The 19,306-nt window shown below is 44.1% G+C and overlaps 1 protein-coding gene across 3 annotated transcripts in view; it reads right to left on the bottom strand.

Moving 5' to 3' along the window:
• CACNA1E (calcium voltage-gated channel subunit alpha1 E) overlaps window positions 1-19,306 on the bottom strand; it is a 337,914-nt gene that overhangs the window by 91,404 nt on the left and 227,204 nt on the right. For all 3 annotated transcript variants that reach the window (XM_010368902.2, XM_010368905.2, XM_010368907.2), the window contains exons 8-10: window positions 5,896-6,011; window positions 1,529-1,582; window positions 479-568 (exon numbers count right to left, since the gene is read on the bottom strand). In XM_010368902.2, coding sequence (XP_010367204.1) covers window positions 479-568; window positions 1,529-1,582; window positions 5,896-6,011 — 260 coding nt within the window. The remainder of the gene's footprint in view (window positions 1-478; window positions 569-1,528; window positions 1,583-5,895; window positions 6,012-19,306) is intronic.

The following is a 19,306-nucleotide window of genomic DNA, read 5'->3' as shown; positions in this document are numbered from 1 at the left end:
CTCTAGGAGCACCTGAGATGGAACCCATACTATTAAAGAATTGCCAATCAGAATTAGTTTTAAGTTAAGCAAATGGCTTCAAGATCTCACATCCATGTCCCTGGAAGCAACAGGTCCTCAGGATCCTTTGAACAATGTCCCAAAGTGGGTTCTCATCATCACTCCCAGGAGAGGGCAGATACCTCTGCAAATGGAATACATCTGCCACGCCTGAAAAACTTGGGTTGGATTCTTGGCCCTAAATCCCATGTTTCATGTGAACAGCATCCCCAGGTCTTTTTTTTTTTTTTTTTTTTTTTTTTTTTTTTTTTTTAACAAATCATTGTAATCTAGATTCCATTTCCACCCTTTTCCTTAATTACATTCCTAAATTCTGGACTGTTCGGATTCTTTCCCTCCTTGTGGTGCTTCTCAAAAGGTAGGATCTTCCTTTTCGTGGGAGATCAGAGAAGTAAAAGATCTAACTGGATCCACTCACCCACAGAGGAGATATCAACACAGTGCTCATCGCTGGAGTCTCGGGTCATGGCCTCTGTCCGGCTCCTCTTGATGGTTGCCCTTCGAAGCACTGCACCAGGGAAAGGGAAGGCCAGTGAGAGGCCACAAGTACACCCAGATCAGTTCTGGACAAAACTTTGAGGAATGCAGGCAAGAGGCCTTGTTTGAGGTCCCTGTAACATTGGCTTCTATCTGCCTTTAATACCTAAGCCAGGGTAAGAGAAATCAAGGACGTCTACTAGACCACAAATGCCGTGCTCACCAGCACCTCCTGCAACACAAGGGCTCTGGAAGCCATGCTAGAGCCTATCTAAATGCAGAAGGTAAACAGGCACTCTGTATCCATCTGTCCTGGCTCTTCACCTACAATGCCACTTCCTGGTAATGAAAGTGGTCTCGGCCGGGCGCGGTGGTTCAAGCCTGTAATCCCAGCAGTTTGGGAGGCCGAGACGGGCGGATCACGAGGTCAGGAGATCGAGACCATCCTGGCTAACACGGTGAAACCCCGTCTCTACTAAAAAATACAAAAAACTAGCCGGGCGAGGTGGCGGGCGCCTGTAGTCCCAGCTGCTCCGGAGGCTGAGGCAGGAGAATGGCGTAAACCTGGGAGGCGGAGCTTGCAGTGAGCTGAGATCTGGCCACTGCACTCCAGCCCGGGCGACAGAGCGAGACTCCGTCTCAAAAAAAAAAAAAAAAAGAAAGTGGTCTCAAGGTGACCCCCACACATTTTAAGAGAAGGTCCCTTTAGATAGCATTGGTTGTAGGATGGCCTTTTCCTCGCTCAGTATCAATCACATGCCCTGGAACAAAGCAACTCTTGGGTTTCATTTTCATCACTTTAAAAGGCATTTAAATCTGTGACTCAATTCCCTTCATTTTAAAGCATGAGGGATTTTATGACAGAAAGACTCTCATTTCAAATCCCAGAGCACCGTCTTTTATTTCTTTCTCCCCTTTTGATCAAGAGAGATTGCCATCGCCGAAGAGGGGGCAAATCCAACTGGAATAAGGCGTCAGAACATTTCCTTACCTTCTAAGGCAGATGTTCCAGCATTTTTATTTTCTTCAGCGAGCATGACTTCCTCTATATGGAAACAAATGGTTTGGTAAATTATCTGTAAATGCCAAATTATTCTGCAAGATGAAAATCCCTCAGGGACAGCTCCAGCTTAGGGCAACAGAGAGAGAGAGCAGAGTTCAGAGCCTGTCACAGGCACCAGCATCAGAAAGAAAGCAAGTGTCACAGAGGGTGCACACAGAGCTCCTGAGAACAGAAAGGAAGCCTTGGGGAGGGGGTGCTTGGGGTAACAATCCACTCTATGTCTGATACCCCTGTTCAGGAGGATACCTGTGAGAGGAGAAGAAGAGGCTAAAATCCTTGATAGGAATGAAAAATTTCTATTTCTGTTTTTAATTCCACCCAGCTTCCTGTCTTTCCTAACTCCTTGAACTTCTAGCAGCAAGAGCTTCCTTAGCTTCTCTTGCCAGTGGCCATTGGTCATAACATCTACACCCTCATTCAGAAGCTGAGCCCACGTTTTGGGCTTTAGTCTACATCTCTGAGGAGGGGTCAGAGGAAGATGCCCAAAGGTCCTCGGAGACAGGACAGGGGCTTGTGGGCTTCCTCCTGTCCCCATTGCTTCCATCCTTTCTTGGTTTACCACAGCCTGAGCCAAAGAGGCTTGGGCCAATCATGAATTTGTCCCTAAGATAAAATAAAAAGTAAGTATTTGGTTTTTGTCTCTGGTTCCTGGCAGTCTTTCGTATGCTAATGAAATGACTCTTGGAGGAGAGAGGGGCCCCGATAGGTTAGAGGAGGTAGCTTGTAGCAAGAACAAACAGCCACAGGACTGGAGGCTAGAACTTTCAGCTTCTCCCTACTCCCACTTCTAGGGAGGAGGGGGCACTAGAGATGAGTTTAATTGCCAATGGCTGATGGTGTAATCGAGCATGCCTATGTAATGAGATATCCATAAACCCCCCTAAATGTTGGGGTTCAGGAGGCATCTGAGTTGGTAAACACATCAATGAGCAGGGACAGTGGTGTTCCCAGAGAGGACACGAAACTCTGCGCCCCCCACCCCCATCCCCTGCCCTATACACCTCTTCCATTGGGCTGTTCCTGAGTTATAACCTTTATAATACAGTATGGTTTTTCCAAAGTTCTGTGAGTCATTCTAGCAAATTACTGAACCAGTGGAGAGGAGGGGGACAGTTGTGGGAACCCCAGATTTGTAGTCAGCCAGGCAGATATGCTGGTTGCCTGGAGACCCCAGTTTTGGCTGCCATCTCAAGTGGGGGCAGTCCTATGGAACGGAGCCTTTAACCTGTGGGGTCTGTGCTAATTTGAGGTAGTATTTAGTTTTAGAATTTAACTGATTGTTGAACACCTAGTTGGTGTTAGAGAACTGAAGGATTGGTTGATGCTGAAATAATATATTTGCTTATTGGAGTTCTAAAACAACACCACACAGTCCCCTGTACTCTTCCTTCTTGGTGCCCCCAGGAGCAGTCCCATACTCTACTGAGGTGTCATCATCTGAAGGGGAATATTTTCTACTAAGACTTGTTGGACCAAACCTCACTAGCATCCCTCCAAGTGCACCAACAAAATAGCCTTTCTCTCCCAAGTCTGATGGGATCCTGCATGCCCTATGAGGAGGAGTGATGGGATGAGTTTTGAGCCCAACCCACAGGCCAGGGAGCTGGAGGCCTCAGTAAACATTCCCTAAGATCCCAGCTGCTGGGGGAAAGATAGCCTCAGACCCTACTAAACAATGGTTTAATTTAAACATAAACACTTTTAACAAGTAAAAGGACAGTAGGAGAGGTTAAAGTCATTACCATAATTCCAGCTGCAGATAAAACTGATTAGAGTACATAATGTATTTCCTAGGGAGGTGAACATGTTAAGGCTTGGATGGTACTCATAGGATGGCCATTATTACCAAGTCATAAATGTTTGCTTTCTTTTTTAAGTATAGCCTCTGGCTAAGTTAATAGGTTAAGTGCTATTGGTGGGGCACTCCTGCCTGCAGACAAAAAGGGGCTTTAAGTCATTTTATAGCACATGTTTGGAGGGCATCATTTTAAAATTAGGAATGTGTTAAAATCCCTCATAGCAACTTTAATCACCTTAGCCAGACAGTTACTTTTGCTATACACAGTGTCTGGGCTTTGGGGTGGGCAGATCTGAGGACCCCCCAGGATAGATGGAAGGTGTGTGGTGCTGCCGAGATCTCTGGAAAGCACTCAAGGGCTCTGGATGTGCTGAAGCCACCCCCCTTCCTCCCCACCTCATCCCTTTTGCCAAGTTCGCTTTAGAACTTGAGTGTCTTTCCAGGGAAATGTAACCCATATGTCTCTGATTCACTCGCGCTCCATTTGTAAAGGGAAGGGCCAGGAAGCACATTTTGACGTCGCAGTGCGTCTTTTTTCTTAGAAGGAGAGAGCTGGCTTTGCCAACTGGAAGAAAGGGAAGCCTTGGAATTCTGCAAGTATTTGAAAAGCAGAGCCCCAGCGAGCAGCATACCCTGCCACCTGACCTGTGTGGGGTGGCCAGGGCTGTGAGGGCTCCTTCCTGGGTCTGCTGCCAGCTCTCTTAGTGGTCTGTCAGATGGCTCCTCCGCCGAGAAAGCCAAGGACAGCTGGGACCATCGAGCTGCCTGCCTGGCCTGGAGGCAAATCTGCTTGCCCTCCCATGGCAAGCCTGAGTTACCATTCTGGGAAGCGGTGGGGGACATTCGTGTCCGCTTCATCCCTACACAACAGCCTTGGAGGAGAAAGGGTGAAATGCAAGTATAGTCAATACACATTGCTCATGTTTCCAGAGGCTACAAGTGAGTGCAGATAGCAATCATACATGCACTCTCTCAACCCTCGGAGGTCACCAAAAGTTGACTGCAGAGCTTGGAGAGGGTTTTTGTGTGTTGGCAGCCACAGTGTCATAGTGTCATTCCAAAGCTCCTAGAGAAGAATAAGGCTCAAGCAACTAAGCACTAAATCATACTCCAAATTTTTCCTCTGTGACCTCACTTTTGTGCTATGTTTTCTATTAGGAACAGAGAAAAGATACTGACTGTCATATGTGTAGTTTTTTAAAAAAATCACGTGTTCCTCTGGAAGAAAATGAAGATATATAATACTAATGCAAACCAACCTTTAAAATAATAAAGAAAGCAAACCCACCCCTTTTCTTGACAAGTATGGGGGTGATTGATGCCCCCTCATAAGCATCTGAGCCACAGCCAAACTTGAATCTAGTGGCTCTGTGGGTTAATGAAATCATGATAGGTTTGGACCTATTCTCACAGGCAGCTGAGAACCATTCCTAATGCTGAGCCACAGAGTGAGAACTGATGACAGCTCAAAGCTTAGGAAAACACCTGTTCTCACCATTATCTCCTCCCTGGATGGTGGCAATGGCCTCACTACTAGTCCCTCTGCTTCCAACCTTGTCATTCTATGGTCTATTCTCAACATGGCCAGCACATGCTCCTTTATGGTCTAAAGTCAGAGCACGTCAGTCCTCTGCTCAAAACCCTCCCATGGTTCTTGTGTTTCTCAGAGTGAAGCTCATAGCCCTTACAATGCCCCATAAGGTCAAACACAATTGCTGCCCACTTCCCCGGTGACAGCCATCACTCTGTCTCCTGTTCCTCCTCCCTATTCCTTCCCCCTTCTGCTCCTCGGGCACCCCTGGCTCACTCCCATGTTTAAGTACTTGGTGCTGAAATACTCCTCTCCCAGATCTTCCTCTGGCTCACTCCTTCATCTCTTCAAGTCTACACACCAATGGGGCCACCCTGACCTCCTATCTAAAACTGTGGCACATTCTATACCCCATAACCCTACCTTGATCAGTTTTCCCATAGTACTTACTACCTTATCATTGTCTTATGAGTTACTCATTTATTATTTTGTTTATTGTTGCCTTCCCCAATTAGAGAGCTTTACAAGAGAAGAGCTTTGGTGAACTGTTTGACCATTTGGCTCACTGCTGTATCCCAAGTGCTTAGAACAGGGTCTGGCACAAAGTAGGCACTCAATAAATATTTGCTGAACAAATGGATGGCTGTGAGCACCAGGAACAATATTATAACACACCATCAGCCCAGTCTCAGCTCCAGGATTGGGGTATGTTACTTTTACTCAGTTCACCTTGCTAAGATGCCTGCCTTAAGGTGTTGGGTAGATGGGACAGTTTGGTGGACGGGACAGTTAGAGCCCAGAGGAAGAAAATGGGATGAGCAGGGAACCTTAAGAGCCAACCAGGCATCCAAAGTGTCTCTCTTCTCTTGTCTAGGCTGCCCCTTGAATGGAAGAATTGGGAGTGAGGGGCCGGCCCTGATGTCTCTGCAGCCCACTCACCAGCCTCCTGCAGCCCCCCAGGCCTACCTGCTTTGTCTATCCAGGCACGGTAGCCATTCAGCTCACGCTCAATCTGCTGCTGGCGTCGCAGTTTCATGAAAGCCCTTCGGTTCTCCACTCTCTCTCTCTCTTTGGCAAACTCCCTGTGGACAAGAAGGATAAGATTCACTGGGTTTGGATAGGGCCATGACTCAGGGAAAGGGTGGATCAAGCAACAGAGACAGAGCATCTGAGCAAGTACCTCTATTAAGCTCATGTACCCTTTCCTCTGATCCAGGCTGCAAATATGACCTCCTTACTATGTTACACAGAAACACACCTCATTCAGCCTCACACAGGAAGCCTTCCCAGACTAGCTGTATTCCAATTAGGACCAACTGATTGCTTGCTCTATTTTGAAAGGTATGTTCTTAGCCATGTGAGAAACTAGGTTTCAAAATGCCATGTTCCACCTCTTCAGCTACAATGAAAACCCTTAACCCTCTGAAGGGCACAGCTACTCTTTCTCCTTTTGATAACAATAGCGATTAATGTATATTGACCAATTATGATCAATATATGACCAAGGCTTAGGAAAATACCTGTTCTCACCACTATCTCCTCCCTGGATGGTGGCAATGGTTTTCACACCCGTTAACTCGTTTCATCCTCACAACCATCCTATGAAGTATTAATACTATTAAAATTCCTATTTAACAGATGGGGAAGCCAAGGTTTAGTGAGGTGAAATACCTTGCTGGGATTTGAACTCTAACAACAATGCCGTGTTGCCTCTGCTGTCCTGTACTCTGGTGCTTAATAAAAGCTGCCACTGAAGATCAATGAGGCTGATGACTTCAAAGGCTAAAATGCTATTCAAAGGTGGCTGATGTCAGTTAAATAAGAAAGGAAGGGACGTGGGAGGGACACCTGACTCCCATAAAGCCAGTGGGAAGGTGGGGAGATGATGAGGCAGAGGGAATGCCCAGGTGAGGGTCAGGAAGAAGACAGAGCCCATGACAGGTTCAGGGGACTAATGCCACTTGGTGTGACAACAGGAATGAGAAGGCTACAGTTCCATGGGAAAAAGAGGAGAGAAGAGGACTAAGGGTTCCCTGGTAGAGAAAAGGAGGATCAAATTTAATGAGTGAAAGAATGGGGATAAATAAATCAGTTTCCTAACAGGTTCCTCCAGAAGCCACCTCTAGCAATGCCTTTCTCATCACCAAACACCCTTCCAGGCTAAGATGCCCCTTACCAGTGCAGTGCCTCCCAGCCATGGCTCAGGTGTTCTCCTACTACCTGGGAAGCTGTTCTACTTATTAAATGTGATCTCCATAAAGAACTGCAGGCCAGGCACAGTGGCTCATGCCTGTAACCCCAGCACTTTGGGAAGCTGAGGTGGAAGGACTGCTTGAGCCCAGGAGTTCGAGGTTACAGTGAGCTGTGATTGTGCCACTGCACTCCAGCCTGGGTGACAGAGCAAGACATTGTTTCAAAAAAAAAAAAAAAATAGAGAGAGAGGTGCAGTCTGAATCTGAGGGAGTCCAGCACCCACTGTGAGTCCTACCAGTTTCTCTCTCATGTCTAGGGAAGAAGAAATGAACGAGGGGCTGGGGGATGGGCCCCAGCCACAGTGCGGGGAAAGAGGAGATGCCAGTCTACAATAATGCCAAGAGACACCTGCTCATGCCTCACCTGGCCCTCCTGCTGAAATAGAGCTGGTGTCCTTGGGTATAGCTACCTGCTTACAATCAGGCAGAGGGTTTGGGGAAAGGCACCTTGGAAGGAGAATTTCTCCTGTGCTTGGCTTCAGGTTCACTGGGTTCTACTAAAGGTGTTATGGCGGAAGGAAAGGGGAGAGTCAGAATGAAGAGCAACCAGGGCCAGTGAGGGCCAGGGTAACTGAATTCAAGCCCTGGGATGCCTCCTTTCTGCTTTCTGAATTTCAGCAATTTGAAAGTAACAAGGGGCTGGCTTGGTTCATGGCATCACCATCCACCAAAATTCTTACCTTTGGATCTTTGCTTCTTTCCGTCCCTCCTGTCCAATTAGTACCATTGTCCTGTTGGTTCTACCTTCATAAAAGCACCTGAATTCACCCTGCTATCTTGGTCCATGATCTCATCCTTCCTCGCCTGGACCACTGCAATAGCACCCAGCCGGTCTCTCAACCTCCTGTCTCTTTCTCCTCCTTTCACCCATCTCACACTATCAATGTTATCTTTTTAAAAGGCCATTCATTGGATCTTACCACTTCTAAACCTCCAGTAATAACCATAGCAAGTAGCATGTGTACAGCATCTCTTAATTTACCAAGCATCTTCATACATTTTGCTCATTTAATCTTTACAACCATTCTGAGAAGAAGGTAGAATAGGTATTTTCATTCTTAGCTTAAAGTTATGCAACTTGATGGAGTTTAAGTAAGAAACAGAGCCAAGATTAGAACCCAGGCCTTTCTCTTATAAGAGCCCAAGTCCTTCAGGCCCCACATATTTGCCTAGTCCCATGGCATTTTTATATGCTACTTTATCTTTTCATAGGTCTGTGTCTTGATTTCTCAACTAAGCTCTGGGGGAATCCAGGGAAGTTTAATAAGGTGATATTTTGAGCAAGACCTTGAAAGAGGAGAATTGAAGCAGGCTATGACCAGAGGAACATAATCATCCTTGAGCATCTAGGGTAAGCATTATGACCAACAGATCCATTTTCCAGCTCAGAAAACTGAATCTGAAGGGACTTAAGTGGTCCTTTGAGAGGGCAAGTGTCCAAGGACACATAGCCCCTCAGAGGAACAACAACTCTCAGATCTTCTAAATTCCATCTCTTTCTACTCTATCAGCCCCTCCTTTACGGCTTCCATCATCCTCTGCTGAATGAAGAGGATGAAGCCCTCAAGCATGACCTTCAAAGTCTTACACAGTTGGAGCCAAACCTTTCTCTTCAAGCCTCATCTCCTCCTGCCATCCCTATCCACCCCCTGACTGCCTACAGCCCACCACAGCCATGCTTCAACTACAGCACATTTCCCACCCTTCCTGAAAAGGCAGGGTGAGCATTCGAGGCTAGCGCACAATGCTTATCTGTCTGGAATTCCCTCTTATCTGCCTGAGTCGAAATCCTTCTTCAAGGCCAGGCTGAAATGTTGCCTCTTCTGTTTGGGTCCCACCATCCCTGCCCCTCAACCTTCTGGCCTCTAGTCTACCTCTTCTACAACTCTTCAGAGCTCATCTTGCAGGCAGACCTTTACTATGGTCAGCTGTCTTTCTTTCTGTGTGAGTTTTCTGCAAAAACATTCTGTGCCTTACTCAACTTTCTATCTTCTCAGACTAGAATAGGCCTACCACATAGTATATGTTCAGTAGATTTTTTTTTTATGAAAAATATCCAGGCTTACTAGCAGAAGTCATAGCTCTTCCCTGACTCCCAGAAGCTTAAAAGAAGGTATACTCCATCTCTGCACTGACTCAAAGGAAGCAGGTAAATGAGCGGCAACTCCTGCACACTGCCACCAGTTTCTCTTGGTTTGACTTCACTATAATCACTGTAAATTAGACTATAAAGAATGGGCTTTGTCATCTCTATATGGCCCCCAGAATGACAATGTAGCTTGATTTCTGGCAGGATAGGCCAACAAACCCCAGTCTAACCTCCCTTTGTCTAACCTCTTCTGATTCCAGGTTAAGCGGTGTTTCCACATGCCTCCTTGTTCGGAAGTTTCTTGGATCCAGGTCTCACTTGCTGGGTTCCCTGCTCTTCTTTGTCATTATAGGCTCCCTTTCCTCCCACCCTCCCACTTGGCATTCTAGCTGGAACTCACAGGCCCAGAGTCTGACAAAGTTGGCCAAGTCTCTTGGCTAAAAGAATTAAAGCAATGAATGTGCACCACTGGGGGTACTCCCAAGCAGCTCCAGCACCTTCATGGAGGATGTGGGGGACCTTCTTTATGAGGCTTTATCAAGTGGCCTTTTCTGTTTTGTTCTTTCATTGGGAACCTGCATAGCAAGTCCAGCACCTGTGTCTTTCCTAACTCTTATCGCCCCTCCACTCTCACTGCTGTAATTGTTAGTACCCATGGTCTGTCTCCCTGACTAGTGTGCAGGCTTCATGAGGTCAAGTAAAGCCTGCATCACATCACATTCCAACAAGGGTCAGTGAAGCTTAACCCAGTGTCTGGTATGATAGATTCTATAGGTTATAGAAATAAAATATCAAGAACAGGTAATGTTCATATAACATCTTAAACTTGTTAAATTTACAAATCATTTTCATGTAAATTATTTCATTTAAAGTTTCAAAAGCCCTGCAAGATTCAAAAAGATTACTTCCCCAAAATAATCCAGTTAGCCAGAGGCAGAGACAAAATTCAAATTATGTCTTCTTCCAGGTTATGTGCTATTTTCACAATGCCTTAGCTGTCTACCCTGCTACCTAGAAGTCAACATTTAAAATCTACAAGAGGGATTTCATTTCAGCCCAAGGTTGAGGAAAATAAGGATATAAAGAGATGGTTTTTGCTTCTCTTTAAGGGATTATCCTTTTCATTGAAACAGTAGCATAAAAATCCATTGCTCTGTGTTGGGTTATTAAAGACCTAGAATAAAATTCATAGCATTAGTCAAGCTAGTGATATACTGTTTGATTTTGTGTCCATTTATTCATACATATATTGCATTCTGGAGAGAACAGGAGCAAATAAGATTCAGCTTCATAAACCTTAGATTTAACATGCCCATCAGGCTCATGAGTATATATGTGACCAGACCTAGGAAACAAAGCATACTGCTTTAACTGGTCCCTCTCTCCTCTGACAATCTGAGTACCCTGTCCTCTTCACAAAGGATCCTGGAGTTATTCAGATGATGATGCTTTTGTAAAGATAAAGCATATTACCGTTATTTAGTTTACCAGATGACTGCTGAATTCCTCCATTGAAAGGCAGCTCAAAGCAGGGAACTACGAATATCTTAATTTATCCAGTTCCTTTGGAGCAAGGCATAGAAAATGTAAAAGGGGAAACCTGGCCTATAGTAGAAGAGTGTTCATATGCTCTAAGGCCCCTTGGCATCAGCCTGTGGCCTAAGGTAAGAGGATAGGTAATTGGCTCCTTTTCATTTGTTCTATCCAGGCTTTCTACACCCAGAGATGTAACAGAACTCAAGATAGGATGCGTCCAGATTTCAGAATTCCAAACAAGGGGAACAAAAATAAATCCCCATGTGATGCAGCAGAAACACCACCAGTCTATTTTCAGAGCCGGGGATCTAGGTATCCTCTGCTGCTTACAAACTGGGCAGTCACCTTGCTGTCTGAATTTCCTCATCAGTCAGAGTTGACATTAGGACCCATATAAACCCTAGGCTCATAACTAGAGGCAGGGATAGATTTGGTTGACTCTGAGAGTCCTGACTAGATTCCCATAAGAGATTGTAGAGTGACACAAATCCAAGCGGTGTTTCATTCCAGACGCTTCTCCTTACCCAATTCTGTTCTTCTTAATTTTAGGTTGCTCCTCCAGCCCCAAACCTGGCTCCTCTGAGGGAGGATAACCTGTAGCTCCCCTCACATATGGCTGTTGCATACAGGGAAGTAAGGTGAATTGGAGTTAAGCATGGATGAGCCTCTATTCTGGATGCTACATATGTATGCAAGGTTTGGGTTTCTAAATTTCAGTCATGGAAACTAAGAACAAGGTGGATCTCTTTGCACTGCACGGTTGAGCACAGTTTTCTTTTATCCTGGTTACTACATTTGTATTTGTGACTGCTTTTTATCTGCAGCAGTTTACATGATAAACATAAATTGTAAAAATCAACTATTCATACACAGCTAATTCTATATTATTCATCAATAAGATGAAGTGGAAGAATTACATAATCTCAGACAAGGTAGAATGCCCAAAACATTTATCATGTGTGTGTGGAGGGATGAGGGGAGAGAAAACAGAGACTTCTTTGAAATCATTTTCAGGTTATTATTAAAATTAATATTTTATGAATGTCTGAACCTGTAAGGAGCCATTGCTACAGACAAATCACAAAGTGGTTAATCTCTGCCCTAATGAAGTAACTGGTTTTAGTCCATAGGCTGATACTAGGAAGGTCTTCGGTCGTTCACATTTCTAGACTTGATTATGCTGTTGCTAATTCTTGGGGATTAGAAGTGAGGTTGATGAAAGCCTAGCTCCAGCCTGAAATGTCTGCCCATGTTATGTGACCCATAACAGAGTCAGTCACAGGGCACCTGGACAAGTATCTCGATGCTTGTCTAGTGATGAAGATGTTCTGGTAGGTCAGCTGGGGTAAGAAAGCTTCTGTTGGAGGACTGCTTGGCTCGTGTTTTAGCCTCTCTCTCCAGACCTCTCCTCCCACCTCCATGCAGGGAGCTTTGTTTACTGATACACAGCCCCTCGCTGCTGTCATGACAACCAAAAGGAAGACAAAGTGCCAGGATGGGCCAGCCTGTGTGACTCAAAGATCTGTTTATCCACACTCCTGTACACACTTGCATGCTTCATCACACACATTGGCATGGATACACACATTCATCCTGGCACAAGCAGCATATGTACACACACTCTGCCAAGCACACAAATGGCCACATGGTCATATTCCTATTCATCTTCAGAGTCCGTGTTTCAGATAGCTTTGCTACCCATAGGGAAACCTTGCCAAGGTTCCTGTAAAGTCTTTGCTTTAGGAAGGAGGAATTTGGGTTAGACATCAAGAAAAACCTCTTCAACCCTAAACTGTTCTGAAACTAACAGAGAAATTGGAAGCAAGATTGGCAATTCTGTGTTGGCAGTGGTTTCATTTCAGTGCCATTGGAAAATGGGCTGAGGTTGGGGTGAGCCTCTTCAGTGTTCCTATATTTTCAGTGTTCTTACGAGCCTGGGGAACTGTTTCTCCCATTTTTCAGAGAAGCAAACACAGCCCCAGAGAAGGTAAACACCTTACTGAAGGTCACAGAGTTCAGCAGTATTAAAGTTAATTATGCTTTATCCCTTGACTTGTTCTAGAAAGGATTTAAGGAGACTTAGGTTGTCAATAAAGGCCAAAACAGAAGCTGGCCCTCTAAATCCTATCCATTATTGACTCTAATAAGCAGGATGGGTGATGCAAATGCTCAACGACATCATATGGGGTCATTCTTCCTTCGAATCTGAAGTTTTCGGAAGGCTCCTCCTATAAGCAGAAATCCTTCCCTAAAGTAGTTAAGGCAAATAAATGGCATTACATGAAGTGCTATATCCCATTCCTACCCCACCACCTTATGTCCACAGCAATGGAAGACAGACCAGGAGTCTTACAGACCAGGATATCGGGCAAGGGGAACCCGACAGATCACCTGTCCAAGACCAGCTTTCCACAAGCAGGGAAACTAAGGCATAGAGAGAGGTTAGATGATTTGCCATTTCCAAGGATTAGGGTGGTGGCGGCAGACCTGGAGCTTCACGTTCCAAAGCCAGTGCTATGCCACAGCTTCATGACATTTCAGTTAGAACTCAAAGAAGATTATTCTTTTAGGAGCTCAGGGAATGACTGGTCTTTTTTCTTTCTCTTCTCAATATTGAGATCTCATTTATTTGTTTGAGTAGACGCAGGGGGAAAAAAGCATGACAATTAATGTAAGGGAGATAATGAAGGAACTGGAATATGTTTCCTGTTTTGGTTTTTAAGCTTGAAGTTGGTGGAATCCAGAATGTTAAAGTATAATGATTAAAAGCTCTGAGGTTGTACAGACCTGGGTTTGAATCGTAGCTCCATCATGGTGTGATCTGGGGCAAGTTCTTAAACTAAATCTCAGTTTCCTCATTCATAAAATTAGGAATAATTATCATAACTGTCTCAAAATTTGGTTGTTGTGAGGATTAAATGATAGAAAGTGCAAAGTATAGCAGCTGCTCCAAGTAGCTGTTATATTACTGACATTTCTGAGAATGTATCATAATACAGATAACCTATTATCAAGGCCTTTATTTTATATATTCATTCCACCTCCAAAATACAATTTATTGAGTGCCAATTTAAGGAGGATGGCTTGAGGCCAAGAGTTCAAGACCAGCCTGGGACAGAGAATGAGACCCTCTTCTCAAAAAAGAAGCAAATCTCTGTCCTCAACAGAGCTTACATTATACTGCAGGAGAAAAACAATAAACAAGATAAATAAGTACAACATATAGAATGTTATAATCTGATAATTCCTCAGGGAAAAATAAAGCAGGGAAGTATAGTAAGTATTGGGGATCAGGAAGCTGGAATGTTGAGTGGCCAGGGAGTGCCTCACTGAGGAGACTTGAGGAATGATATGAGAGATGTGAGGAAGTGAGCCATGCAGACATCCAGGCAGGAGGATTCCAGGGAGAGGTGATGACCGAGCAAAACTGTGGGGCAGAAGCATCTTGCAGGAACTTCTGAAGAACAGAAAAGGGCCAATGTGACTAGAGTGGACTGAATACATGGAAACAAGGTCAAAGTGGGTAGCAGGCAGTGGGGAAGTGGAGGACCATCATGTAGGGCCATAGAGACCCTATAAAGATTTGAGTTTTACTTGGTGTGACTGGGAAACCACTGGTGGGTTGCAGCAGAGGAGTCCCACAACTTGTTTGCAAAGAATGTCACTGGTTGTCCTGTTGAGAAGAGACTGAAGGGGATTAAGGGTGAAAGCAGGGAGATCTTCCAGGTTGTATCCAGATGATGGTGGCCTTGGCCAGAGTGGTAGAGTATAGCTCATGAGAAACAGCGGGGCTCTGGATAGACTATGAAGACATAGCTAGGAGGACTTGCTGGCCACTGGACAAGGAGTGTAAGAGAGACATGCATCCAAGATGATCCCAAAGTTTTCAGCTACAGCAACCAGAAGAATGGAGTTAAATGAACTGGGATGGAAAAGATAATGGAGCAGGTTTGGGAAGAGGGAAGATCAGGAATTCAGCTGTGTATATAAGTCAGCTGGATATCCTGACACGTTTATATTAAAGATCATTAAGTTCAATAGCACCAAATTCTCTGTCATCCACACAATATGTGCCAGCTGCTTCAAGGATTATCTGCTGTGAATGAAACAGAACCATCCTAGATGTTCTTTCTCTGCCACCCTCCTTCCCTGCTGCTGGCACATGCTAGAAAGATGTTAACTGATTATTCAGTAAATCACCATCAATAAACTGTTGTTGGTATTGCTGCAAATAAAATTTAGAACAAAACCAAAAAACCCACAAATATTCTTGGATACTACACTATTTCATTCTAACTGCTTCACAAATCCCTCCCATGAGTGGATGATCACGGAACAGCATGTACTATGAACATTGAGAAGTTATGAGTTCTCACATGGTGGTCCCTAAAACCTTTTAAGAAAAGGACTAGGGGACCACACTTTCATCTCTGTTTTGCAGATCAGAAAAATAAATGCTTTCAGGAGTGTTGAAAGACAAAGAGTTACACAGCAGAATTCAGATCTACTCTGTTTAATTCTCTACCACCCTGCGTCACCTCACTGTGGCACACAGATACTATGAAGGCATGAACTCACAGGTGCACGTGCTGCTTTGTCTCTGTCTCTGCATATAATAGTGTATGTTTCAGTCACAATATTTCAGTGGGTTCAAAGCCCCATGGTGCAGGAAGAATGAGCCACAGGGAAGTAAGAGCATTTCATATTCTTCTTTCTCCCTCATCTACACCCCCCACAGCACTCTAATTACAGTATGAAAGAGGCATCCTGACAGAGCACAAATGGCTGTGTTCTTTTCAGAGACACATTTCACACTCCTCTGAGAAGGCACAGCAACCAGCTCCTTCCCCAAAAGCTTTGGAGGTGTCTGAGGAGAGGTGTGGCTGTGTTCAAGGAAGTAACTTAGAGTTTATTACCAGGTTGAAGCTTTGTACACTTTGCCCTATGTGTGCGTTTTTCCCCCCCTTGTATAAAGCTTTGAATTTCCCACATTCCTTTGTTCAACATCTCCAGATAATTTAAACATCAAAGATTCCCCTCAGGAAGGCAAAATGTCATGGTTCATCACCAAAAGGTTCCTCCTTGTGAAAACAAGTCCTTTGATATGCTTTGGGATGGTCAAGTGGAACCAAAGAGAAGGCCCAAAGCTGACAGAAACGGGATGGTGGAGATGGGAAAGAAGAGCCAAAATATGAGGGAAAATGGACCAGTGGGAGTTCCTGAGGAGAGACTCGAAGTGAGCGGAAGGAAGTTTAGAGGCTTGGTGTGGGCTAACACACTGAATGTGACTCAATACACAGAAGGACTAGCCTGTCCTTTACACTCGCTGTCCTTTCCAGGGATGTAATTAAAATGGGATGGGATGTATAGGAGTTTTGATTCACACAGTCATTAATTCACATCTTCAGGGTATCTTAGAAAGTCTCTCAGACTTAGTTCTATTTTTCAGGCAGGAAAATCCAGGCTTAGAAGAGCAACTTGACTTGCCCAAATTACACAGTCTGTACTAGAAGCAGCTGTACCTCAACTATTTCCATTTCTTGCAATTGTCTCATTTCTCATTGGTGACCCTATGATGCCGTAAGCTCTGCGAGGGCAGAAACTGTGTAGATTGCTCTTGTTCATGGTTATGCCTGAAGTCCCAGCACAGACAGGCTGTCTGGCAACTGTTTACAACATGAATAAGTGCATCACACACTACAGGCAGCCACCAGACAAGAAGCAGTTCAGATTTGCGGACGACAGGAGAGAATGGAGTGGAGGGGGGCACACACCCTGTGCCTTGACCTAAAACAACTGAGGTTAGCTCAATTCCAGGTCAGTCCTGAAGCTATGTGGGTCCAGGGTCTGTGGACTCAACAGGGGTTGGGGGCACAGTGGATCTTTAGACTTCAACTTATCCTTCCAGAAAAGGCTTCTTCTCTTGGGCTTCCATGACACCTACTCTTTGGTTTGATTCTTCTCAAACTCCTTCACTCCTCCTCTAGACATTGGTGTGCTCCAGGGCCTAGGCATAGGTCCTCTCCTCTAAAACATTCTCCCTCCAGGTGATGCTGCACAGGCCCAGGGAGACTTCCAACATCATCTCTATGCTGAAAGCTACCGAATTTTTAACTCCAGCCCAAATTCACTACTGAGCTGGAAACCCAGTTATATAACTGTCAACTTGACATTAGCTACTTGGATGTCAAATAGGCATCTCGGATGTAAAATGGCCAAGTGATTTCTCCCCAAGCTGCTCCTCCTCTAGTCTCTCCCACCTCAGTAAATAATACCACCCAAGTTAGGGGTCATTTTCCATTCTTCCTTTCTATCCCAACCTCAGCCCAATCCATAAGAAATTCCTGGCAGTCTTATCCCTTTTCTCCAAACCCACTGCTGTCATCTTAGTCCAGGCTACTGCCGTCTCCTGCCTGAATGCTTCCTGCCTTCAGTTGGCTGCAATAGTGCAGTAGCCTCCCTGACTGACTTCACATTTCCATCTTTGTCCCAATCTCCCTATTTCCTTCATAGTAGGAAAATGGGGTGACTTATAAATTCAAAATACATCATGCTATCCTTCTGTTTAAGACTTTCTTCTGGCTTCTCGTTGTTAAAATACAAACTCTGTATTGTGGCCTATGAGATCCTCCATAGATCTGCTCTGTCTCTCTTCCTGACTACAGGCGTGGGATGGGGGAACTTTCCTGATCACAAAATTAAAATTAATGGCCCCACTACCTGCTGCACTCTGCCACATTAACCTGTTTATTTCATTAATAACATCTGTCCCTAAAAGCTACCTTGTTCAACTATTTGGTTTTTTGTCTTTTCTCAAGAATATAAGCTATACAAGAAAAGGATCTCTTCTGCCATGTTCACCATAACATCCTCAGAACAATGCCTGGTGCTTAAAAGGAACTCAAGCAATATTTGTTGCATGAATGAAAAGAGGCATCAGAACATTCAGAAGTACATATTCTTTCCTCTGGAGATTACCTCTATGGGTCACAGCCACTGCAGATCATATCTACTGGTAATGTAGTCAATCCAAGAATTCTCAGCCAGGACCTTCTGAAAAGAAGCTGTACACCTAATTCTTTGACACTCTATACGAACTTTCAAGACCATTCCAAAGCTGTAAAGCAACATCATGGCAGGGAATTCTTCACCATATTCAGCTTAAATATTTTCTGCTGCAATTGAGACTTTATCTCTCTGTAGTCTCAGTATCATTTAAGTTGACTGTTGTCATCCCTTACTTAGAAGTCCTTCTTAAATTGAGGATATTTAATAGATCACTAATTTTTTAGCTTGTCTTACAGTTAACCTAAGTTCTTCATTAAAAGGCAATTAATTATTACCTTATTGAAAATACCCTTATCTATCAGAGATAAATGATACAAAAGCTGGTGACATACAAGCAAAGACATTTTCCTACTAGATGGCTGGCCTGTCATAGACACCAGTGCCTAGGGCTGTGGTAGGCTATGCACTTTTCCATGAGGATTTGTAACAATACATATACAATGACAGTGACAAAATGTCATGAAAGATGATTAAACCTCTGTTATTGTAAAAATGAAAACTGTATTTGGACTTACTACACCTATCTTTGAATCAGACCACAGGCAAGTTATTGAAGCTTTCTGAAGTTCAATTTCCTAATAAATGGCATAGATAAAAACTGCAACCTCACTGAGCTGCTATATCAGCAAGCCCATGTGAACCAAGGCACCAGTCATGGCGCCTAGTATGGTAGATCTTCAGTAGATAAGAGTGGAATCTGAAGTACCCAAGGAGCTGCTCTCTTAAAGTACAAGGCACTGTCAGCTGACAACTCTTATTACTTTGTCACCTTGAAATATTAACTCAAATCAGACATTTGCATTAAGGATAATACAAATCAACACTGGAAAGGAAGGAATACTGGTGAGGTTTAGAGAGGAGGAGAGTGCATCTTTTGATAAAGTCTATGTTACCGAACATTCGTAGACTGTTAGACAACTTCTCAACTCTAACTGTTCACCATGTCATAGATTCCAAATAACTCTACCACCTTCAGGAGAAGACATTTTTACATAGGACCTTTCATGTGAATATTTCCTTCAAAACAGACTCTCCAGAGTTTGGAGCCATCAGAGACATTCATGAGGGTGGAAGCTTCCAGCTTGGACCATAACTCCCACCCCAGCATAGACTTTTAAACACTTCTAATTCCCTTGCCTTAGCAAAGTCCACCCTTATGTATTTATAAGCAACAGTGTATCTGCTCCTCACAGAGCTGTATATGAAGTATCAGTCAAAGTGTGAACCATGGACCAATGCCTATCTGCAAACTATTTCCAGTCCATAAGATAAATTCAGAAATTAAAAGCACTAGTAACTTCTATAATAATTTTACAGATATTTGATGTCTACCAAATATAAGAATAAAAATTGATGGCTGTATTTTATATCTGTTTATATTTTTTCATTTCAGTTTTCTGGTAATCCATTTTATAAACATATGAATTTTACA

This window comes from Rhinopithecus roxellana, chromosome 8 (assembly GCF_007565055.1).
Source record: "Rhinopithecus roxellana isolate Shanxi Qingling chromosome 8, ASM756505v1, whole genome shotgun sequence".
Taxonomy (NCBI): Eukaryota; Metazoa; Chordata; class Mammalia; order Primates; family Cercopithecidae; genus Rhinopithecus; species Rhinopithecus roxellana.
The sequence above is the reverse complement of the archived record's forward strand: the minus strand, read 5'-3'. Positions and strand labels throughout refer to the sequence as shown.